At 53.0% G+C, this 20,226-nt stretch overlaps 6 protein-coding genes across 6 annotated transcripts; 3 read left to right on the top strand and 3 right to left on the bottom strand.

Annotated features, from left to right (window-relative positions):
• The first annotated feature begins 777 nt into the window (after positions 1-777).
• Positions 778-5,075, top strand: BDP55DRAFT_429311 (HECT-domain-containing protein). Its single transcript, XM_060567513.1, has 3 exons — positions 778-1,169; positions 1,235-3,468; positions 3,525-5,075. Exons 1-3 carry the CDS (start codon positions 949-951, stop codon positions 4,991-4,993), a joined length of 3,924 nt encoding a protein of 1,307 aa, XP_060432804.1. The 5' UTR covers positions 778-948; the 3' UTR covers positions 4,994-5,075.
• Positions 5,076-6,071: 996 nt separating this feature from the next.
• BDP55DRAFT_629089 (uncharacterized protein) lies at positions 6,072-7,178 on the top strand (the record flags this gene model as incomplete). The annotated part of the gene is made up of 1 exon (XM_060571977.1): positions 6,072-7,178. The coding sequence occupies one exon, from the start codon at positions 6,072-6,074 to the stop codon at positions 7,176-7,178; it is 1,107 nt and encodes a 368-aa protein (XP_060432803.1).
• Positions 7,179-7,702: 524 nt separating this feature from the next.
• On the bottom strand, positions 7,703-9,687 carry BDP55DRAFT_654243 (uncharacterized protein). Its single transcript, XM_060574247.1, has one exon. The coding sequence runs from the start codon at positions 9,554-9,556 to the stop codon at positions 8,033-8,035; it is 1,524 nt and encodes a 507-aa protein (XP_060432802.1). The 5' UTR covers positions 9,557-9,687; the 3' UTR covers positions 7,703-8,032.
• Positions 9,688-10,990: 1,303 nt separating this feature from the next.
• On the top strand, positions 10,991-13,969 carry BDP55DRAFT_546656 (arid/bright DNA binding domain-containing protein; the record flags this gene model as incomplete). Its single annotated transcript, XM_060568679.1, has 3 exons — positions 10,991-11,954; positions 12,011-13,857; positions 13,916-13,969. The coding sequence occupies 3 exons, from the start codon at positions 10,991-10,993 to the stop codon at positions 13,967-13,969; spliced, it is 2,865 nt and encodes a 954-aa protein (XP_060432801.1).
• A 1,427-nt stretch (positions 13,970-15,396) lies between these two features.
• On the bottom strand, positions 15,397-15,748 carry BDP55DRAFT_654237 (uncharacterized protein; the record flags this gene model as incomplete). Its single annotated transcript, XM_060574246.1, has 3 exons — positions 15,616-15,748; positions 15,544-15,588; positions 15,397-15,523 (listed from the first exon to the last, which is right to left on the bottom strand). Coding segments are annotated over exons 1-3 (258 nt in total), but the record flags the coding sequence as incomplete, so codon positions are not given.
• A 112-nt stretch (positions 15,749-15,860) lies between these two features.
• BDP55DRAFT_725922 (short-chain dehydrogenase) lies at positions 15,861-17,154 on the bottom strand (the record flags this gene model as incomplete). Its single annotated transcript, XM_060579067.1, has 3 exons — positions 15,861-16,338; positions 16,437-16,688; positions 16,805-17,154. The coding sequence occupies 3 exons, from the start codon at positions 17,152-17,154 to the stop codon at positions 15,861-15,863; spliced, it is 1,080 nt and encodes a 359-aa protein (XP_060432799.1).
• Between the last annotated feature and the right edge of the window lie 3,072 nt (positions 17,155-20,226).

Here is a 20,226-nt window from a genome sequence, read left to right as displayed (position 1 = left end):
CAGACAAATACTTGCATCATGCCCACGCTACTACTGAAAGAACCCCCGTCGCCACACTCAGGGAAAATAGTTACTGTACGGAGTACGGAATCTGGAAACTCGTATGACTAATTCACCGTTGCGGGCTGTCTGCACAACATCGGCCCCTCATGAACAATGATGGAGCGGTTCGAGCGGGTCGACCGAGCGGCGACGGCGGCGCGGGCACCTCTGCTGGGTCCAGAAAAAAAAGGAAAGAAGGTCGGAGGCAGAAACCGCCGACCTTGCCGAGACTGGAATGTGGCGTTTGAATTTTGAAGACGGCAACCTTGCGGCTGATGTCAGAAACACCACGAGGCATCTGTGGTATTCGTAGGTGCATACTCCAGACTCTCAGAGTACCTACCCTGCCCTGGTTCGTCCTTTGATCCCAACTTGCGCATCGACGTGCCGTAGCCTGCCAGTGGGAATTTCGCATGCTAAATTAGGACCCTCTGCGGAATCCTCCATGTTCTGATTGCCTGCTACCGTGCTTCCCGTATCCACTCTTCCAGAGGGACCCCGGAAGCCGTGCCCCGTTTTCATTGAATCGCACCGTGTCATCGCCGAGCCTCGTGGCGTGGCCATACGGTGCCCAGTCTCTCCTCCAACACTGACGACCGGGTCACTGAGCTACCTTAGTCCACCTACCTACCTTCCATACCCGCTGCCCGTCATCGGGTGAAGACTGTTCTTCCATCGCCAACATATTTCTACTTGCTCCAGCTGTTCACTACCTACTGGTTGTAATATCCGTGTACCATTAGACGTCAACGACAACGAAGCCGCCTCTGCGTTCCCTCTTATTCTGTTCGACTCCTCTTCTCGCTAGCCGCTCCCTGCCGCGCGCAATTCGTCGTCTTCCACGCCGCTAGCTACCTCTTCCAGCTTCCACCTCAGATACCCCAGAACTTTCGCGACCCGGATGACATGACTCGAGACGTTCGCTGTCCTGAGAAGGGCCCTCAGACCGAAGCCAGCCTTGATGCCGACCTCCTCGCCGGCCTATGGGAAGATGCGCCTCTCGCGCGCCTACCCTCTGATGCGCCGGCCGAACTGAAGGACATGGTCCAGATCATCGAGAACCCGAAGCGCGTCTATGCCATCCACCGCGCCAGCCGCCGGCACAACTTCCAGATCCTCGTGGAAACGTGCGTATTCAATAGTCATCCAACCTCTGTTGCGAGTCCTCCATGCTAATGAGCCCCCTGATCAGATATGTCCTACAGCTACGGTACGGATGCGACTCCAAGTCATGTACAACCTCGACCTGCTTCTCCTGTCGCAAGCGCCTCGCGGGCAAAGCGCCAATACGCAGATACAACATCACAAGCGCAAGGACCTTGGCAGTGTACCTGGCCAGCCAGGATAATCCAGAGACTGGGCTCTGTCCCTACCTCAACCCACCGAAAGAAACACCGGCCGCCCTGAGCTCCCTCATATTTTCCTCCAACCCCGCGCCTCCGACATTCAGCGACCCCTTTTCGAAGCGATCTGGTACATCAGGGGATGGTAGAAGGCGGAAGTCAGGTTCGGGGGCCAGGATAAATGGCGAGAATGGCAGTTCCCCGAGGGCTACCCAGGGTACCGAGGAAATTGGTCGTCGAGCAACATCCTCCACGCATGAACGCTCGCACTTTGATGCAGCAACGGGCACTGCACACCCTCCATTCAAGGTTACCGAACGACCCGTCAACAAGGATTACCGTTCTTTCGCAGCCAATGTATTTGGGACCGTCGCCTTCAAGATGTTGGAATGGCTCACCCCAGCTGGCCTGGATGCTATGTCCCAAAAGGTCGCTGCGTTGGAGGCAGAGGCGACACAAAGTCCCTCCAAAGAAGAAGCGCAAATGTTCCGCGACCCATCAGGCCTGTCGACTCCTATGCAGCAAACACCTCCCATGACGCATGCAGATAGGAAAGATCTGGGCGAACTCACGGACCCAGGGCCAGATACTGTCCTCGCTCAGGGGTCGCAGACACTGCACAATTCGAGTGCTACGATGCCCAGCCCACGGCCTAACAAACCTAAGAGGAGTTCAAGCACTAGGGTGCGGGCAAACTCGAAGCCCAGTAGGAAACTCTCCATCGATCCATACCCGACATCTTCACTGCCTGAAGACGTCACGTCCGGCCTGTCCTCCCCAAGGTTGAATGGAGGAGTACATGAGAAACCACTGCGGCCACCAAAAACGTCTCACGTCAACCCCTACGCCATTCCAGAAATCCCCTCCACACCATCATTTTTCGATAACGTACCGCCTCAAAACCACGCCGTCACGATTGTTCAAGAACCGGACTCAATACCCAGTACGAATTACGTCAATAGTAAACCTCCGCAGCCAGCAGAAATCCCTGCTTCTCATGAGCCGGCCTCAGAAGCTCAACCTCTGCGGGTTGCACATCCCGCAGAGGATCCCAAACATAGTCAAGACCCGCTAGAAATATCGATTGCCGACAGCTTGCTCCCACAATCCTTGACAGTACTCAATGTCGAGGTTGTTGATCTTGTGTGCGACATTCTCCAGGACGACGGCACATCAGAGTCTCACCTTCTTGACCCGCCCAGGATTACCAGCACGTACACCACACTCAAGGACCGCGCTTCCAGAATGCAGAGGAAACATTGCTCCCGAGCTACCTATCCAAAGAAACTGCGGAGACAGTGGAAACTTTTTATTGAGCAAAGCCTGTTTAACATCTTGAGCGACCCCGTCAGTTTAGTCGCATCCTTTGTCAAGGACGATGAACTGCTCGATTCTCACACTATATGGTACTGTATGTTGAGGCTCACTCGAGTGGCTCCGAGCCTAGTGTTTCACAGTTTGTGGATGGCCGCTGGAAGCCTTTCCAGAGCACCCAAGTCACTGCAATCTCTCCGCTCCCCTGCTACAAGAGCGTTCCGCCGAACCGACCGATCTCTTGCCAATGTTGAGGCAGGCCAGTTGCTGTCGATATGCCTCCACGCGTTAGTGGCCGCGGCCCCGTTGATTACAGACTCCAGAATTCTGTTCGACATGTCACGGATCCGTTCTAATGGACTAACGCTCGCTGGAAGCGGTGCTCTCGCGCGGCAGCCAGCTTGGCTCTGCCTTCTTTATGAGGATGCCTTCTCGAACGACCTGGCACTCAGGCTGGCGAGGCGTTTGTTCGCCGCCATATCCGCCCGTAAGTGTTTTGCAGATATGGCTGCGCAAGATGACGACCTCGAGGACAACAAGGAGGAATTTGACGCCCTTCGGCCGCTTCTGTCCCAACTCGACCTCCTTAACTCATACTCATCTTCCACTCCTGGGGTGGGGCAGCTCGAGCGAGCTGGTCACGAATCGAGGGTTTCTACACTACTACTAGACTGGGCCAAGACGGTGATGCTTCAACAATGGGATGGCCAGCCGGAGATCTCATACGACAGCTCCTTCGGTGGAGCGCTGTCACTGATTGCTGCTATGTGTAAGTCGTTTTATCATTGCGCTTGGGAAATGTCCTGTAGCTGACCGCCATATCAGACGAGAAACGACAAGACTTGCTTCTTGGAGACATTCAATTCCGCGTGGATTACTTCGCTGAGAGGTTGGACTCGATCAATATGCCTGTCGCCTGGCTCACCCATACCTCCTCGAGACAGAAGAAGCACCTATTGGACTTTCCCTTCATCTTTGAACCATCTACCTTGGTGTCGTACTTCCGATCCATCAACTTCTCGAAGATGAGCCGAAGCTATGAGGAATCGAGCTCGCTCCAAACACGTATGAAAGCGATTGTTGCTACCGGAGGCCTCATCACCAATCCCCACCACAAGCTTGTTCTACAGGACCTTCTTAAAACAGCCTCTTCAAAGTATCTGATCCTTGAGATTAGTCGTAAGAACGTTATTAGGGATGCTTTCGATCAACTCTGGCGGCGAGAAGCTAGAGAACTACATAGGCCGCTCAAGATTCATCTTGGCGAGGACGCCGGCGAAGAGGGATTCGATTCGGGCGGAGTTCAGCAGGAGTTCTTCCGACTTGCTGTTGCTGAATGCCTCAATCCCGATTATGGCGCTTTCACGGTTGACGACCGGACCCGCATGACCTGGTTCGTCCCCGGCTCCGTCGTACCAGCCTGGAAGTTTGAGATTCTTGGACTGTTGGTATCATTGGCTGTCTACAATGGCCTGACGCTTCCCATCACATTTCCCAAGGCGCTCTACCGCAAGCTCCTGGGTGAGCCTGTGGATGAGTTGCACCATATTGCCGACGGATGGCCAGACCTCGCAATGGGACTGACGACGTTACTTGAATGGGACGAGAAACAGGGTCTTGTCGAAGACGTCTTCGCACGCACATACGAATTCTCCGTGTCCATGTTTGGGCAGCCCATTTCCCGGGAGATGGATGGAAAGGCTAGCAGCTGGCCACAGTTCGAGGCGACTGCTAAGGTGTCGCTTGTGGATGGGAATCCTGAGGATGCTCCGCTCGTCACCAACGAGAACAGGAATGCGTACGTCAGCGATTACATCAAGTACCTGACAGATGTCTCTGTTCGCCCGCAGTACGAAGCCTTTGAGCGTGGATTCCGAGCTTGTTTACATCCCAAGGCACTCGGTATTCTGACTCCGCCACTTCTCCAATCACTCGTGGAAGGTGTCCAGGAGATTGACATTTCTGAATTGCGAAGATATACCAGATACGTCGGCTGGGACGCGACCCACCGCGGCGTCCGAGACTTCTGGTCCATCGTTAAGCGCTACGACGAGAAGATGAAGAGACGGCTGCTGGAGTTCGTCACCGCGTCGGACCGTGTGCCCGTCGGCGGCATGAAGAATATGCAATTTGTCGTTCAAAGGAACGGCGAAGAGGAAGGCGAGGGTGGACATTTGCCCACCGCATACACATGTTACGGTACGCTATTGCTACCAGAGTACAAAGATAAAGATGTCCTGAGAGAAAGACTTTCCATGGCATTGGAGAACGCGCAAGGCTTTGGGTTTGCTTGAGCGACTACTTTTTGGGGGCGAGGAGTTAGTCGTATGTTAGAATTAGCGGAACAAAAAGTGATTGGGCATGGAAGAGACAGGGACTTTCGCCGGGTCTTGATATCCTTGGCGCTCACTACTTACTTGCATTGGGAAGAAGAGAAATGAGGTTCTGCGTCCCTAATCACCCTGCTGATTCCTGGGCTATGGTGACTTTATTGTCGTGATTTCTCATGGTTGGATATGCGATCCCATTCAAGATCCCCTTGATCTCCCCCTCGACTGACACCTGTGTAAGCGGAGGCATCGAGATGGGTGATCCAGCAAAGCTACACTGTAGATGAATACCGGCCGCTATCCGCATCAACCCAGCGGCCATGACACAGTGAGGGATACTATCTCCAGACAAGGTCTGGGGTTTCTTCGTCTAGTTGACCACGTCTAAATACAGCTGTGAGCATCCTACCTCCACCGCACTCTGGTCTGTAGTTTCTGAGCCCGGTCCCGCAGTCTTTTATCGAGCCCAAAGGAACCTTACTGCCCATAAAAATATCTCCGTAAGGTGATCCGCCAACCCATCTCCGAATGTTTAGCAGCCTCCCCGGTTCACGAAAGAGGGTCCCGTCGCCCTTGTCATACACGCCATCCGCTTCCAGTTGGGGGGAAGGGAGGGCTTTTCTTCTCTTTTCTTTTGAACTATCCTCGCTGGAATCGTGGAAAGTACGAGCTCTGATGGATCAACAACCTCTATGGACCAAAACTCACGATATCTCCTTGACTTAAGCCGTACCGGGGACCTATCTCCGTTGATGCCAAACCTCCCTGATTCCCCGGTACCTTGAGAATCTTACCAGATCATCTCCTACCTATTTAGAGGCAACTTCTCTCCCATCATTCCTGGCATCCTTTCCATCCTACATTCCACTAACATACCACTTACATACTCATCCTATTCAGTTCCCACATACATAGCCCAGCCTTGAAGCCTTGCTACACCCAACTTACTATATCCTACTCACGCACAACCCACTTACGCAAGACCTGACAGCAACAACACTCTTCACTCTACCCTCAGATCAAAGAGTCCAGAGTCAAAAAAATGGAGTCAATCTACAACGTCAGCAACAAGTACGCCATCGACATCATCAACTCTGCTCTCAAGACCACCACCATGGCCACCACCACAACCGCCGTCACTTCCCCAGGAGCGCCAGCCTCAACCATGACCCTTAACCAACGCATCTCAAAGCACCGCCGGGACTGGAGCCTCGACCTCACAAACGGCCCCGTCTCCTCTCCAGGTCCCAAGGCCAAGTATCGTAGATCTCGCAGCTGGAGCACCAGAATCGGCGTCGACGCCCCTCGTTGCCCAGAACGCCAGACTCCAGTCTTGTACTTCATTGCCACCTCAAAGCGCGGCAATAACATCCCACTCTTCCCTCCCTCTCCTCCCTCCTCCAATTCTAGCAAGGATGTCATCAACGACGAACACCCCCTGGACGATGACATCTCAGAGGAGTACGCCATCTGCCCTGACACAGATTCACCGCGCTACAAGCAAGAGTCTGACGTCGGCCTCTGCAGCGGGCCCCGTTCCTCGCCTGGGCCGAAGGCTAGGTACGCCAGGTCCCGCTCCTGGAGTTCCAGGTGGTCGGATAGCGGGTACTCCTCGGGCGGCGAGGAGTTCGTCGTCGCCGGTAAGGCCAGTGAGGGCAGCGATAGTAAGAGCTACTCTGGACCTGGCTTCTTCCTTGGCTTCCCGGATGACAAGTTCGTCCTCTACGACAGCGACTACGACTCCGAAGACGATGATATCGTCATGACCGACCCCTCTCCCCTTGGAAACTCTGGGGACGGCGATATCATCACGGCTGAATACGACAGAGATGACGACGTCATTATGGCAGACGTGGCCGATGTTCGTGAAGACGATGACGATATCCCCATGCCTGATTATATCGGAGACATCGATCTCATCATGGCCGACTACAGCGAGGACGTAGAGATCGATATGACCGACTATAGCCCGAGCGAACTTGGGTGGTCCGAACCCGAGGTGCTTTCGGAATACACAGCCGCCAACTGGGATAACGGGGTGCCCGAACTGGTGAGATATGTCGAGTTCGACTACTCGGACATCGAGTACGATGGAGAGATACCCATCGTGGTAATCAGCTTGGCCAAGGATGAGAAGGATTACATGTGAATGATACGCATCATCGCACTCCCCCCCCCAACACAGAAACACACACACACACTACCCCCTTCAGAGATGCCTGGCTGCTTGAGACGGCCTCGAAGGGGAAAAACGGCGCTTCGATTCACTCTTGTGGGGTCCGTTTCCTGGATAGTAGTCACAGAGTCAGGTGACTTTGTCCAGGTAGTCGTCGGAATGAAGCGTCACCAAATAATCAGTGATGTTCGTCATGTCGCAAAGGGGATAAGAAAAGTCCACTTTCTGGACACGCTTATTGCCGATACATTGAGACCCGTATCTCGTCTGATCAAAGACATCTTCCATAAAATGGATTCCGGGCGGCAATGGACGCGATATTGGCATATGATGGTGTCTACATGAAAGAGATCAAGGCAGCGAGGTTTCAAGGGCTGGTGTCACCCTACAACCTCCATCATCCTTCATCACTCCCTCGACTACACACTCACATACACACACCCAAAACAACACCAATAGTCGACGAGTGCAGCAATTGCGAGAGCCTAGAGCACTGGGTTGAATTATAGGACGCGAAGAATGAGAGATATTGCGATTCACTAAATACTGTCGTGAACCTGGCTGAGAGTTCATCGTAAGATCGGCGGCTCCATGCCGGTATGCAGATCTTCGGGAAGAGGCGATTGATCGATATTTTTGTAGCATAGAACCCGTGATTCTCATTCTCTCATTAACTGAATCGCATGATGACGTGATAAAACTACCTGGCCTCCATTCGTAACACGTCCATCACATGCCATCAATGCAATCCATTCAGAATACTCCCTGTCAAGTCAAATCAGTCGCGCCCCGAGGCGTAATCTTGTCTTGTTAAACATCACATTCGCTCAGTATCCCGGAACCATGATAGCTTTCAGGAGCTTCTCATACGGTATATTGCCCACTTCAGGACCGTAGCGGTCAATCGCGACCTGGCAGAGATCAATAGCACTCTGCTCCAATTCCTCCAGTACTCTCTTTTCGCTGATGCGATGATTTGGCTTGGAAGTGTCGAGCAAACGATGGAAAGATGTTTGGTGTAGATTTCTGATGTCCCACATCAATTTGAATCTTGCGATGAAAAGTGCTTCCTCATTTTCAGAGGAACCAGAGGGAACAGGCTCGGTTTGGGTGCTATGGTCCATATTTGTCAACACCTGCCGCGGCATGTCAACGCTGGCGTCGATTCCTTCTGCGCGCTGTGCTGGTATCATGACACGGGTTGGCGGGACCTGGTTGCCTCCTTCCACCGACATTGTTGGACGCGCACCCACACTAAATGACCCTCTACTATTCGTACCTTGGGCACGTCCGACAATCTCAATCTCTGCGGATTCCATTGTGTTCACCGATGCATAAGCGACCGCTTCTTTTATCCCATGGTTGATACCGCCACTCTCAATACTTTCCGGCAATGGCCGTTGCTCTTGCCCGATGGCAAGGCTTGGAGCCCGTGATATCGCTCTGCGTTGGAAATGAGCAGACGAAATATTTGGCAGCGGGACTGGTGATGTGGAAATCAACGTCGTTTGGGAAGAACACTTTTGCTTCTTGTAAGATGTATTGTCGATCACACCGGCTTCTTTTCTCTTGACGAAGTTGTTCCTGGTCGTTTGCGCTCCTTTGCCTCGCTCCGCCGATCCTGGGCCTTCAGTAGGTTCGTTACATGTTGTACGAGGTCTGAGAATTTGTCCCTCTTTGCTCACACCCTGGGAGTCTTGATTGAGCTCTGGAGTCCCGGGGTGCGTGGTGCCTGGGCTCTTTTTCTCTGTCCCACTTCCGACTGGGAATGGAAGCTGACGGCGGGGAGGAAGCATGTCCTGAATCTGAGCGCTAGAACTAGGCCTAGTTGTTTGTTCATCGTACTTGGCGAACGCGACTTCATCGGCTGATGGACTGAGGTTCCAGTTACGGACGGCCTTCAGAGCTGGCGGTGAGCGCATCGATGTCCGCTGGCGGGAAATCGTTGAAGGCGTAGGGACCGCGGACATGAACTCTGTATTCGGCGAAGCTATATGCGATACGTATTCGTGCGGGATATCTGTGAATGTAGTGCGAGATCGGTTGAAGGTGTGAGGTGTCGCAAATCCATGTGAGGACTGGTGAACAGACCCTGCGCGTTGACTAACGGACGTTAGAGGCCGGTATGTCTGCGGAGCTACACTACTGGCTCGAGGTATTGAGTGGCTTCCTTCCGGAAGGAATTGAGTCTCCAGAGGGGAGATCAACCGATGTTGGGAGTCCTGACGCATCAGACTTGCATTATGCCTAGAGGAGTAAGGCTGGGTCGTGGTAGAAGTATGGATTTCACCTGCAACCGAAGATGACCGAAATCGTTGCAGTGGAGTTGGTTGACGTCGAGATGATTGCATTGGCCTGGCCTGGAAGCCAAGACTTTGAAAAAGACCTAGTATTTGGTCTGTATCACTCTGGCTTTTGAATCTCAGACGAACCTGTTGATCGACCTATACATGGTTAGTAGTCATCCCCGGTACGGGCAAAGAATGCGAACCTACAATGCGGAGGCTCTCTCTAATGACCAGGATGTTAGTTCCGGGGCAGTAGCCCAGCATGTACTCGGCGTCTCTTGGAATAGCTCCATCCCGACTGCCAAGTCCGAGCTTGAGCTACATTCTGTCAACAGGCTTATCCTGTTTAGAATATGAGGCGACTTACAGCCTGCGCACCTTGTCTCGGCACGATGAGAACATGGTTTGGCTCCCTGTTGGCATTTCCTCGGGATCCCATAGCATCTGCGAGAAGTTTCTCCTGTTTCAAGTTAAGGACGGCATTTTCGACATTGGATGTGCATAACCAGTCTTTCTCATGGTGACGTCTCTCAGAGACTGCCGCGTAGACCAACGTAAACGTCCAGTTCTGTAGTTTCTGTCCCTTGGGCGGCATGGTTGACAATACACAAATTCGCGCTTCTGACTATCATATGTTGCAAAAGAAGAACCTTCAAGGATGTCTGTAGCCCGAGAAAACGAGCCCGGTCAAGGTATCGACGACAACGAACTGCGGAGTTAATAACAGGAGGCATGGGTGTATAGCATGTCGATCTGGCGATAGGGTCCTTAGACACGTATCGAAGGATCGATTGGGTAGATCAAAGCAATGACGAACGAAGATTCCCACGGCATGAGAGTTTGAGGAATAGATTGGGGGCAATCGCAGGCCTCAAGAGATGAGGTTGAGTAACGTAGTGGTTGAAGGACCAATTGGGAGGTACCTTGACTTTGGAGAACTGGGTAGGCAAGTGACAGTCCGAGCAGGGGTTCGGCCTCTTTCCACCCATGCCCAAGGTGCAGATGGAAGGTGCAGCTCATGTGGATCTAGTCCAATTTGGGATTTGAGTGGTGCCCTTGGCGCAGGGACCATTCGATAGAGCTTAGAGTCACGTGAAGATTAGCCCAGAGGTGGCCGGGGGTTTTTCAACGTCGCGTAAAGGCAAAACACGGTTGGTTGGTTCTCCCGGCGCATCACTACCGATCGCAGAGGGCCCTGAACTTGCGCAAGAGCACTCTTCATCCCCACCCTATTCCATTGGGTGTCGACAACGCGTTTAACAACACAAGAATCAGACAGTTCTTGTCGCAACACCTCGCGCAACCTTTTCCAACAACCTTTGCCCTGTGGAAGGACTCAAAGTTCGTCTGCGAGCCTCACAGCGGGCTACGATCTCGAATAAGTAAATCCAGCTTTACTCGCAGGCTATCTGTCAGTTTGCCACGGTCGGAACGTACATTCCCGTTTGCGCATCTACTAATAAGGGAACAGCAGCCTGCCCGATCGATCAACCCATCATGGCGCCCAAAGAAGCTGAGGTCGAGCTCCATGCTATCAGCCGAACCCCCGAGTATGAGGATTTCATGGCCAAACTGAAGGCCTACCACCAGGAGCGGGGCACTGCTCTAGAGGCTGAGCCTAAGGTCGGACCGGTATACCTCGATCTCTATAAGACTTTCACCCACATCTGTGCGAACGGTGGCTATGATAAGGTGTCTGATGAGAAGTTGGCCTGGCGCCGGATGGCGGAACAGCTCGGCATCCACTCGTCCAACGTCGCCTCAACTGCCTTCTCGCTGAAGGAGAAGTACTACAAAAACCTTGCTGCCTACGAGATCAAATTCTTCCACGGCAAGGAACCTCCCCCAAAGGACATTTTGGAAGATGTCTCTGCTAAGGGCGGTGGTCTCTTGTCTCGAACCAGAGAGAACTTTCGCGGTGCTAAGCGCGACAGTGGCACCGCTGCTGACTCTGCCGCGGCTTCCGGCGACGATGGCACCCCTACACGAGAGCGCCCGACTCCAGATGCGGCGCCGACATCTAGCGTGAGAGCCTCTCGTGGTCTGCGTGAAGCACCGCCCCAGAGAGTCATCTTTCAACCCGAGACGGGTCCCGCTAGGCCGACTCGCCACGTCTCTGGTCAACAGCCAAGCCACCTCAACACTCCTACCCCAGGCGGCCATTCAAGCAGTCATCATGGAACCCCGCAACAAGTTCAGCACACTCCTGTGCCTCTTCCTCACCAGCCAAGAGCTCCACCGAGGGGACCTAGCGGCAGCTACAACCCGCCCAATCCAGAAAACACGTCAGCATCCGTTGAATCATACCTTCCGCGCTCGCTACAGCCACCGAACCAGCAGCATGTTCTCCCCATACGCCCTGTCGATACACCAAGCAACAATCCGGCCGAGTTCGCTCGCCGCCGACAAGTGGCGCGCTCCCTCCTAGAGCCTCCTCGCCGCAGTGGACCCTATCCAGGGGGTAAATATAGCCCTGTTCTCTTGTCTATGTGTATCAAGTAGCTAACTTGCCTTTAGTTGGATTCGAAGGACCCAATATCTATATTCGCTGTCTGATGGCTCTGCGCTCTGCCATCTTCGAAGAGCAACAATTCGCGCTTTACCACTTGGTCAAGATCAGTTATGAACGTCACGACAAATTCAAGTTCGAAGGTTTCCCCGGCCTCAGCGAAGGTCTCGTCGAAAAGGTTCTAGAGATTGGCAGCATTTTCTATGACGTCAAGTGGAAGATCTCCTGGGTTTCGCAGAATGCCGCCGATAACTTCGACACCCTCGATGGCAACGAAGGAACCGAGGATATCCTGGAACGTATCGATATGCTGGAGCCAAAGGAAGTTAACGAACTCATTGTGCCCGAGCACCTATCTGATCAGATGGTCCTCGTCAATGAGGCTGCTTTGACTTTGAGGAACATGTCGCAGCTCCGTGAGAATGCTTCACATTTGGCCGACTTTCTACCGATCAAAGACTTGATTTGCATTGTCTTGAGCCTCCCCAAACATGAGTGGTTGGTTGAGCTGAAGCATCAAATGTTGGACATTGCAGAGGCATTGACACCCTACTTGGAGATTGATTCTCGCGACCCTCTCTACAAAGTTCTCATGAAGCAACTGAAGGGCTCTGACGATCGGGGTATCATTCTTACGGCTCTTCGCGCTCTTGGACGTATCTCGATGAACCTCGAAGCTACCAACAGGTTGGACAAGGTTCCTACGGCCATTTTGACCAAGATTAGCGAGCTCATGCTTCTCAACGACGACGAGCTCAAAGATGCCTGCCTCGACTTCCTCTACCAGTACACTGCAGTTGTCGGCAACGTTGATAATCTGGTCAAGTCTCTCAACTGCGAGCACCTAATTCATCATCTTGTCCGTCTCCTCTCGCACAATGCTAGGCGATACCAGGTCGAAGAGGTTCTGAAGCCTGCAGTGAAACCGCTCATCAGCAGCGACCCGGCCGCTATGCCCGAAGACCTGTTACAGGATCTGTTGAAGCTAGAGGAGCCTGAACGATGCAACCAATGGGTCAAGTGCTTCTTCGAGGAAGTTAATGAATCCTTCGTCACCCAAATCGCAGCTTGGCAGGCGTACCAAACTGCCTTCAAGGCGGCGCTCCAGGCCATTGACCAGCCTCTCATCACTCCAGCGGACTTCATCAGAAACAGCTGTGCGGCGTATAAGAGCTCCAAGGCTGAAGTCTGGGCTGGCACTGGAAATCCTGGCCAGGTCCAGCAGAAGTTCATTATCCGAGGAATCCAGTGCCGACTCCGGCCTGTGGGCCTGGACGGCCAGGTCTTTGTCCGCTGTCTGTGGGACGCTGCTTCTGGTCGGCCCAACGAAAAGTGCGGCCACTTCTTCGGAACCAAGGAGACCATGTGGAAGCATGTCGTCTCTACCCATCTCAAGTGGATTCGGAACGATAAGGGTGGTTTCGACAACAAGGAGGAAGAGCTCAAATGCCAGTGGGCCGATTGTACGAAGTACAAGAAGCCTACAAAGATGAAGCTCGCCCTCATGGGCCACCATCTTCAAACCCATTGCTGCCAGAGCTTCAACGGCATCGCCATCAATGAGAAGAAGGCGCAAGCGGGGCCTCAGCCTAGTGACAGTCTTGTGGTTCACTTCGAGGAGACGGCTACAGCTCCTGATGAGCAGAACCCTGCAGCTCCTCCTCAAGCAGCCGGCATTCCTCTCAGCGCGGTACTGATTCTACGTAACATTGCCCGCAATGTGGTTAAAACAAGTGCTCAGGAGGATCTACTTAAGCAGCATGAGCTTGGAGGTGAGGCTGGTGGCCGGAACGAGCGCCTGTTCCGCAACGTTCTTCCCCGCCTCTATGAGATTATGACCGAGAATAAGGTTCTGGTAAGTTTTCTACCCTACTCCTGACCACCATTGTGGCTACTGACACGGGATTTCATAGCGGTCTCACGTTTTCTCCCTCATTGAATTTGCCGAGTCTGAAAGAGACTTGTAGGGGCATTCCAGTAGCCTGCCTGCTTGAGATGCGTTATGCATGGTGTTCCGTTGCAGAGACTTGACTGTTGAGGTGTTCTAGGTCCAGTCTGGCGAGGTTCGTTTGGCTTGGCATATGACAGTGAGCTCAGGAGGCCGCAAAATGTCCAGGGAAATTGCAGTAAGCGACATCGTGGCTCAGACTACAGAGAGATTGCAAGAGAGTGGGAGAAAATGTGATAAAAACTGTACTTTTTTATTGGGATGGCGAATACCCAGGCGTTGAGGAGGACGGCCATGAGAATTAGCAAGCAGGATGACGACTTTGTTTTCCAACCCCCAGCTGTAAAATATAATCAACTGAGATGAGAGAAACACCATTGCCAGAAAGTGTCGCTATTCTTCTTTCTATACATCTTTTGCTGAGAAGAAGTATATGTTCTCGACATGGACCAGCCTAGAATGCACGGTTCTCAATCGGAGTTGAATCCGGACGGGAGAGTGTGGATTCTGACAGGTTGCCCCCCCCCCCCCTCCGTTTTTTTTTTTTTAGCTCCACGATACTGCGCCTAGGACCTGGGATTTCGGAGGTATCGTGAGGTGGAGCCAACGAGCACACCATCATTCAACGCAACCTGTGCTTTTCTTCCCGCTGTGGAGACGGAGGCAACTCAAATTCAACCCACCTCACGATAAGGCTAGATTCCTCTCCCCCTTGACCCTAGGTAAGGTAGTTATAGTGCACCTAGCTCTAATCCCTGGAGCATCCCACCCCCTGAAGTGAAGCCCACGATCGTCGTCAAGTTTCCACGATGATCATCGGTACAGTTTTATGTTTCTACGATCCCGCATTCGAAAGCTTGTTTCCTTCGGTGTGGGCATGGGCTCGGGCCGAAGAAGATCTCTCCCGTCCCTTCCACCCACCCTTTTTCTTCCGAGTCGAAGCTGGAGCTGAAGCTACATTATGTAAGGCAACCTGTGACGACAAAATTCCATTCTTGGCATCCAAGTCATGGGACACCTTTTTCCAAGGGGGGATTTCAATCCGTGCAACTTCAACCATCACACAAAGCCTCGAGATCAAGCCTCACCTATAATGTCACCAGCAAAACTCAATCTGGAATGTGAGAAAGACAGCCTCACTCCCCCGTACCCCACAAACTCACTCGGGTTCACAAAAAGGTCACCGTCACGTTGCATTCCACGAGGGCTCGAAGGGGAGAAACACTAAAATAAAAGTGACGTAACACGAAAGACGTGTCTTTTCTCTTTGGATTCTATCCTGCGAAACTTCTCTTGTCTGATCTGTCCTGTCTACCGGGGAATCCCAGAGTCCAATTCCCAAAATCCATCTTCCTGTCCGTCCCTCTCTATCCTCTCTTGTGCAAAGTCTGGTTTGCCCAAAGCCACCGAGGGGGGCAAGACCCAAAACCATTGAAAAAAAGGAACCTCTAGTCCAAATCCCCAAATCTTTTTGGTTTGTTCCTGTTGACTCCTGAAACTACCTTGCCTGCTTGAGGACAAACACTTGCGCGCGAGAGAGAGAAATGATGGCTGACAGTCGAGAGTCAATGAGCTGAATGGGTGCTGTGTGACCCTTGGACCACTGGGGGGTATAGTCCCGGAAGACTTTTGTCGGGTCTGCAAAAGGAAAATTAAAGCATTGACAGTAAGAAATCGGCACGAAGTCGCCGTAGTGTAGACGACCATGTCGGAGCGATGATGCTGGTTCCACCGGTATCACATTTGCCCATGGCAAACATACCGTCTGCGTGGATCAGCGATGCTCTTCATCGTAGCTGCATGACGGGGCGCAGCCTGCAAGCTCAATACTCGCTAGGTACATGCCAGACCTGACCTAGGGCAATGCAACAGAGCAAAGCTCGGGGAATGGCCATACTTGATGTATAGGCTTAGTAGCAAGTATAACCACCATCGATGATGACGTTGGATCCAGTCATGAAGCTAGAGGCATCGGAAGCCAGGAAGACGCAGAGACCGTTGAGGTCGTCGACAGCGCCAAGGCGGTCCTGGGGAGTGAGGGACTTCCAGATCTTCTTCTGGGCGTCAAGGGCAGGGACACGGTTGAGGGCAGTGTCCATGTAGCCAGGGGAGATGCAGTTGACGCGAATGTTGTACTTGGCCCACTCAGCAGCAAGGGACTTGCCGAACTGGATGACACCGGCCTTGGAGGCGTTGTAGCAGGACTGCTCCTGGGGGTAGTTGACAATGCTGCCAGACATGGAGGCGACCAGGATGATGGAGCCAGGCTTGCCAGCCTTCATCATGGCGCGGCCAACAGCCTGGGACATGAGGAAGGAACCAGTCAGGTTGATGTCGATAAGACGGCGGAACATGGCGGGGTCGTAAGTCTCGGCCTTGATGTTGGAGCTGTTCGAAGAGGGAGTGTTAGTGGGTCTCGCTAAGTGACAAGGGGCAGGTACTGCTGTGCGTTTTGTGCACGCTGCATTATGGGGATTATGACGTACTCAGCGATACCGGCAGAGTTGACCAGAACATCAGGGGCGCCGTAGAGCTCAACCACGGAGTCGACTGCAGCGTTAATGGCAGCGCCGTCACGGACATCCACCTTAAAGAAGGTGACGGGCAAGCCAGTCTTCTGGTGCAGCTCAGCAGCAGCCTCGTCACCCAACTCCTGGTTGGCATCGAAGATAACCAGGGCCTTGGCACCGGCCTCAGCACAGGCACGAGCCATGTAGTTGCCCAGACCACGGGCACCACTGTGAATATGAAGTTAGTCGTGGTTTTTTTTTTGATTGCTTTTTATTTCGGGGGCAAAATAATCAATTGGAGCAGTGGTCTCGCAATTGGTATCAGTTGAAGGGGGAAAACGTACCCGGTGACCACAATGGTCTTACCCATGACAGAAAGCTTCTGCATCATGGGAGGCATAGAGTCGAAGGTCTTACGGGTGAGGGGGACGACATCGTCGTTTTCAGGTCCGGGGACGGGGGACTCGGTGGGAGGGCGAGAGTCATGCTCGCGGACGGGAATGGAGAAGTGATCGGATTGACCAGTGCCCTTGGCATCAGGAGCGTAGACAGAGACAGGAACCTCCTTCTCACTGACAACGTCGCTCTTGAAGGCGCGAGCAGAGACGGAGAAGGGACGGGCAGCCTGGCTGCGGATGGCGACGCGAGGAGCGAAGCGGGTGGTGAGACGGAAGGCAGAGCGAGCGGCAGCCATTTTTGCGATCGGTCGGGTGGTGATGAGTAGGATACGAGGTAAAATTGTTTGTGGTAGGTAAGAGGGAAAGAATCGGTCAACGCAAGGTCTTGACCAGTGATGAAGGTGCGAAGATGGAGGAGAGTCGCAGAGATTCGCAGAAGTCGAGCTTGATGGGAAGAAAAACAATGATGGAATGCGAATGTGGGTGGGAGGAAAAAAAAGTTGGGCGAGCAAGCAGGTGGAAGGAAGTAGGTGTCCAAGTTGATATAGGTAGGTCCAAAGGGGGGAAGGGAAGGTGTGGCCCGTGTAAGCTAAGGTAAGGAAGGAAGGGACCGACAGTCGAGACGGTGGAGGTGAGGTAAGCTTAGGAAGGTAGGTACGCAAGTACGGTATCCGTAGCGTAAGAAAAGGTAGCTGAAGTGGAGGTACCTTGTGTTCGCCGACGCAGGATGATGTGAGGCAGACGAAGGGTTGGGTCGAGATGAGGTACGGAGGAGTAGGGATACAAGGTGGTCTCTTGTGCGTGCATGCCTCACCTTAAACGCTACCTTACCTTTTGCTGAGCTGAAGTGGAGGAAGCTGTCCGTATCGGTACCGTCGCCAAGGTAGCTTCGTACCTTCCTAGTGTTGCAAGTGATGGACGTGGAGATTCCGAGCGTGGCGTGCGGCGATTGCGGAACCGTTCTAGTGCGCGCCAGGGGTCCCAGTTTAGAATAAAATAAAATAAAAACAAATATCTAATCACCCATGAGAAATTCCTGGTGGTGAACAGCGGACACTGGAGCTCATGTGGGTGTCGACGCGGTGAATGGCATTGTTTCGGCCGGTCGGGATGGCAATGCTAGCTGGGCGAGACGGGCAATTGGGTGATCTGGGCACACCCACTTCCTACATGACTGCGGCTCTACTCTGTTCAGAGACTGCAGATGCTGCATTACAGGGGTGGTGGCCACGGGGGTTCTCTCGCTCGGGATTGGGGGTAACAAGATGCAGAGAACACCTCACACCACGCGCTTGGGCGGCCATGAAGCGGCAAGGACCTGGATTGGCCTTGCGTGGGCAGCTCGCGGGATGAATCCGAACGCTACAGACCCAGCGAGCGTCACCTTGGCAGGAGAAGTTTCGAAGCATTCGAGACAGTGCTGATATGAATAGGTACTCTGCCATTCTGTATCCGTATACTGATCCGTGTACTAGGTGACTGCGTTGCGATAGAAATGGCAGGGCGATGAAAGAGTCCTCATCTACCAGAGTACGGGATACCTGGAGGTGGTCCCTTGCGGCCAGTTTTCAGGAGCGTGTCAGTCTTCAGGACACCTCTCAGCGTTCTGCAGGTGAAAGCGGCCTCCATGGTGACCCCAGCAAGGCGTTTGTTTGGCAATCTGGCCGTACTTCACACTGAACGGCGGCACTTCTGCCTTTGGGTTCAGCATCCCAAATCTGGGAGCAAAGTTGTAGGATGGTGTGGACGGGAGTGTGGTGTGGAAGCTGGGATTGACGACGCTAGCAACGAGGTGTGGAGTACAGCTTGCAGGCCTGGTGGGTGGCGGCTACTCCGTCCTGCACCTTGCCCGGCTTCCTGTCCGTCAAGCCATCCGGGATGTCTTAGCGTATAGACCCCCATGCGAATCCACCCTACCGTAAAATGGGGCCAAGTTGAGATCCTGGATGTCGACTGTAGCGTTCGTAAAGGTGCAAATACGTCACCGCGACTTGTTTGACCCGCTACACGTCCGCCGCCTCACATCCGCTGCCACAACTCAAAAGAGCAGACGAGACGAAGGCCCAAGTCGGTTGAGTCTGTCAAGCCCGTGAGTTCATGGTCCTTGGGTCTTGACAATGAGATTCTCAACCTACTGCATGAATGTCGGGCCACGGTGACAGCGCATCCGGCTACACCTTGCCAGCCTGATGGGACTAGATGGGACGAAAATCGCCGCTGCTATCGTATCTACGATCAAAGTAAAGCAGAAAAGTAAGAAAAAAAGCCAGAGCTTGAGTCTAAGTCGATTTGACATTGCTAATTGGGTCCATTGGAGATAAGGATAGGAAACCAGCGTCATCAGAAGTGCATGCCGCATGCCTATGGACGAAAAATGCGTCTAAGGCGTCATTTCATGAGCCATGGTATTGGAAGGAAGACTGAGAACAACGAGATGTTGCGTTGCAGCAATCGTACTGGGGCCTTGCTTGCTGACAGGAACTCTCCGACTGGGCCAGCAGTATTGGAAATCGTTCTGTTCGTCTTGCCTCCCCATAGGAGAATTGGTTCCCAAAACTTGCCTCTAGGTCTAGCTGGCCTGGTGTTTCTTGCAGAACTGTGCACCGTGTCCAAAGATCGATGAGGCTCCCATTCATTCTGTCAGTCTATGAGTCTCCAAACATTTGCTAGTAAGCGTTCCATCCTTTTGCATCATAGCCATAGTTAACTGTCAGAAGGGTCCACAACGGCCACTTCTAGTTGCAACTCCACTGACAATGACGGACTTTGCGGGACCCCTATTTCTTACGGGTCTGAGTTGATTCAGCAGGTGTGACGATTCAGGATTGCTCCATCCTGACAAACTCTCGATCTTCGCTCCTCACAACGGTACCAACGGCGCGAAAGCTACGCAACGGCTTAGGTGGCAAATATTCGCGTGTCGATCACTGCTTTGCTCGTCCTAAGCACTCTTTTCTGACTAGCCTGCGGGAATGAATTGACGCTATGATGCAGACAATGATCTCGGGAGGTTGAGTCGCTCCCAATCGTTCCTGGAATAACGCTCCTGGGTCTCTCGGCTGGGAGAGACAATTGCGCCGCATCTTGCCTATGGAGTACATCTCGAAGAGCATGACGCTGCGTTGCCTTTCTCGAATCAATCAGACGGCTCGCCGTTCAGCTCAATTCCGTCGAAGAGCTCAGGCCAACCTAGTCTTCACCAATGATTGAGGGTCTGAGCCCGATCGCAACTTCGGTGCGGGCCGAGGTGCTTCAGCCAGTTGGCTTTTATTGTTCGTCATACGGAGTAGGTACTCGTAGAGGCTCGTCGTTCAGAAGCGCCACAATAACTTGCTTCGCGACTCGAATCAAAAGCGCGAGCGGTGCAG

This window comes from Colletotrichum godetiae (genome assembly GCF_030913485.1).
Source record: "Colletotrichum godetiae strain CBS 193.32 chromosome Unknown BDP55scaffold_9, whole genome shotgun sequence".
Lineage (NCBI taxonomy): Eukaryota > Fungi > Ascomycota > Sordariomycetes > Glomerellales > Glomerellaceae > Colletotrichum > Colletotrichum godetiae.
The sequence above is the reverse complement of the archived record's forward strand: the minus strand, read 5'-3'. Positions and strand labels throughout refer to the sequence as shown.

Excerpts from the sequence above, each read along its gene's own strand:
- BDP55DRAFT_429311 (XM_060567513.1), top strand. The coding sequence starts at position 949 with ATGACTCGAGACGTTCGCTGTCCTGAGAAGGGCCCTCAGACCGAAGCC. Across the intron at positions 1,170-1,234 it reads TTCCAGATCCTCGTGGAAAC|ATATGTCCTACAGCTACGGT; the intron begins GTGCGTATTCAA and ends CCCCCTGATCAG. Across the intron at positions 3,469-3,524 it reads GTCACTGATTGCTGCTATGT|ACGAGAAACGACAAGACTTG; the intron begins GTAAGTCGTTTT and ends CCGCCATATCAG.
- BDP55DRAFT_654243 (XM_060574247.1), bottom strand. The coding sequence starts at position 9,556 with ATGCAATCATCTCGACGTCAACCAACTCCACTGCAACGATTTCGGTCA.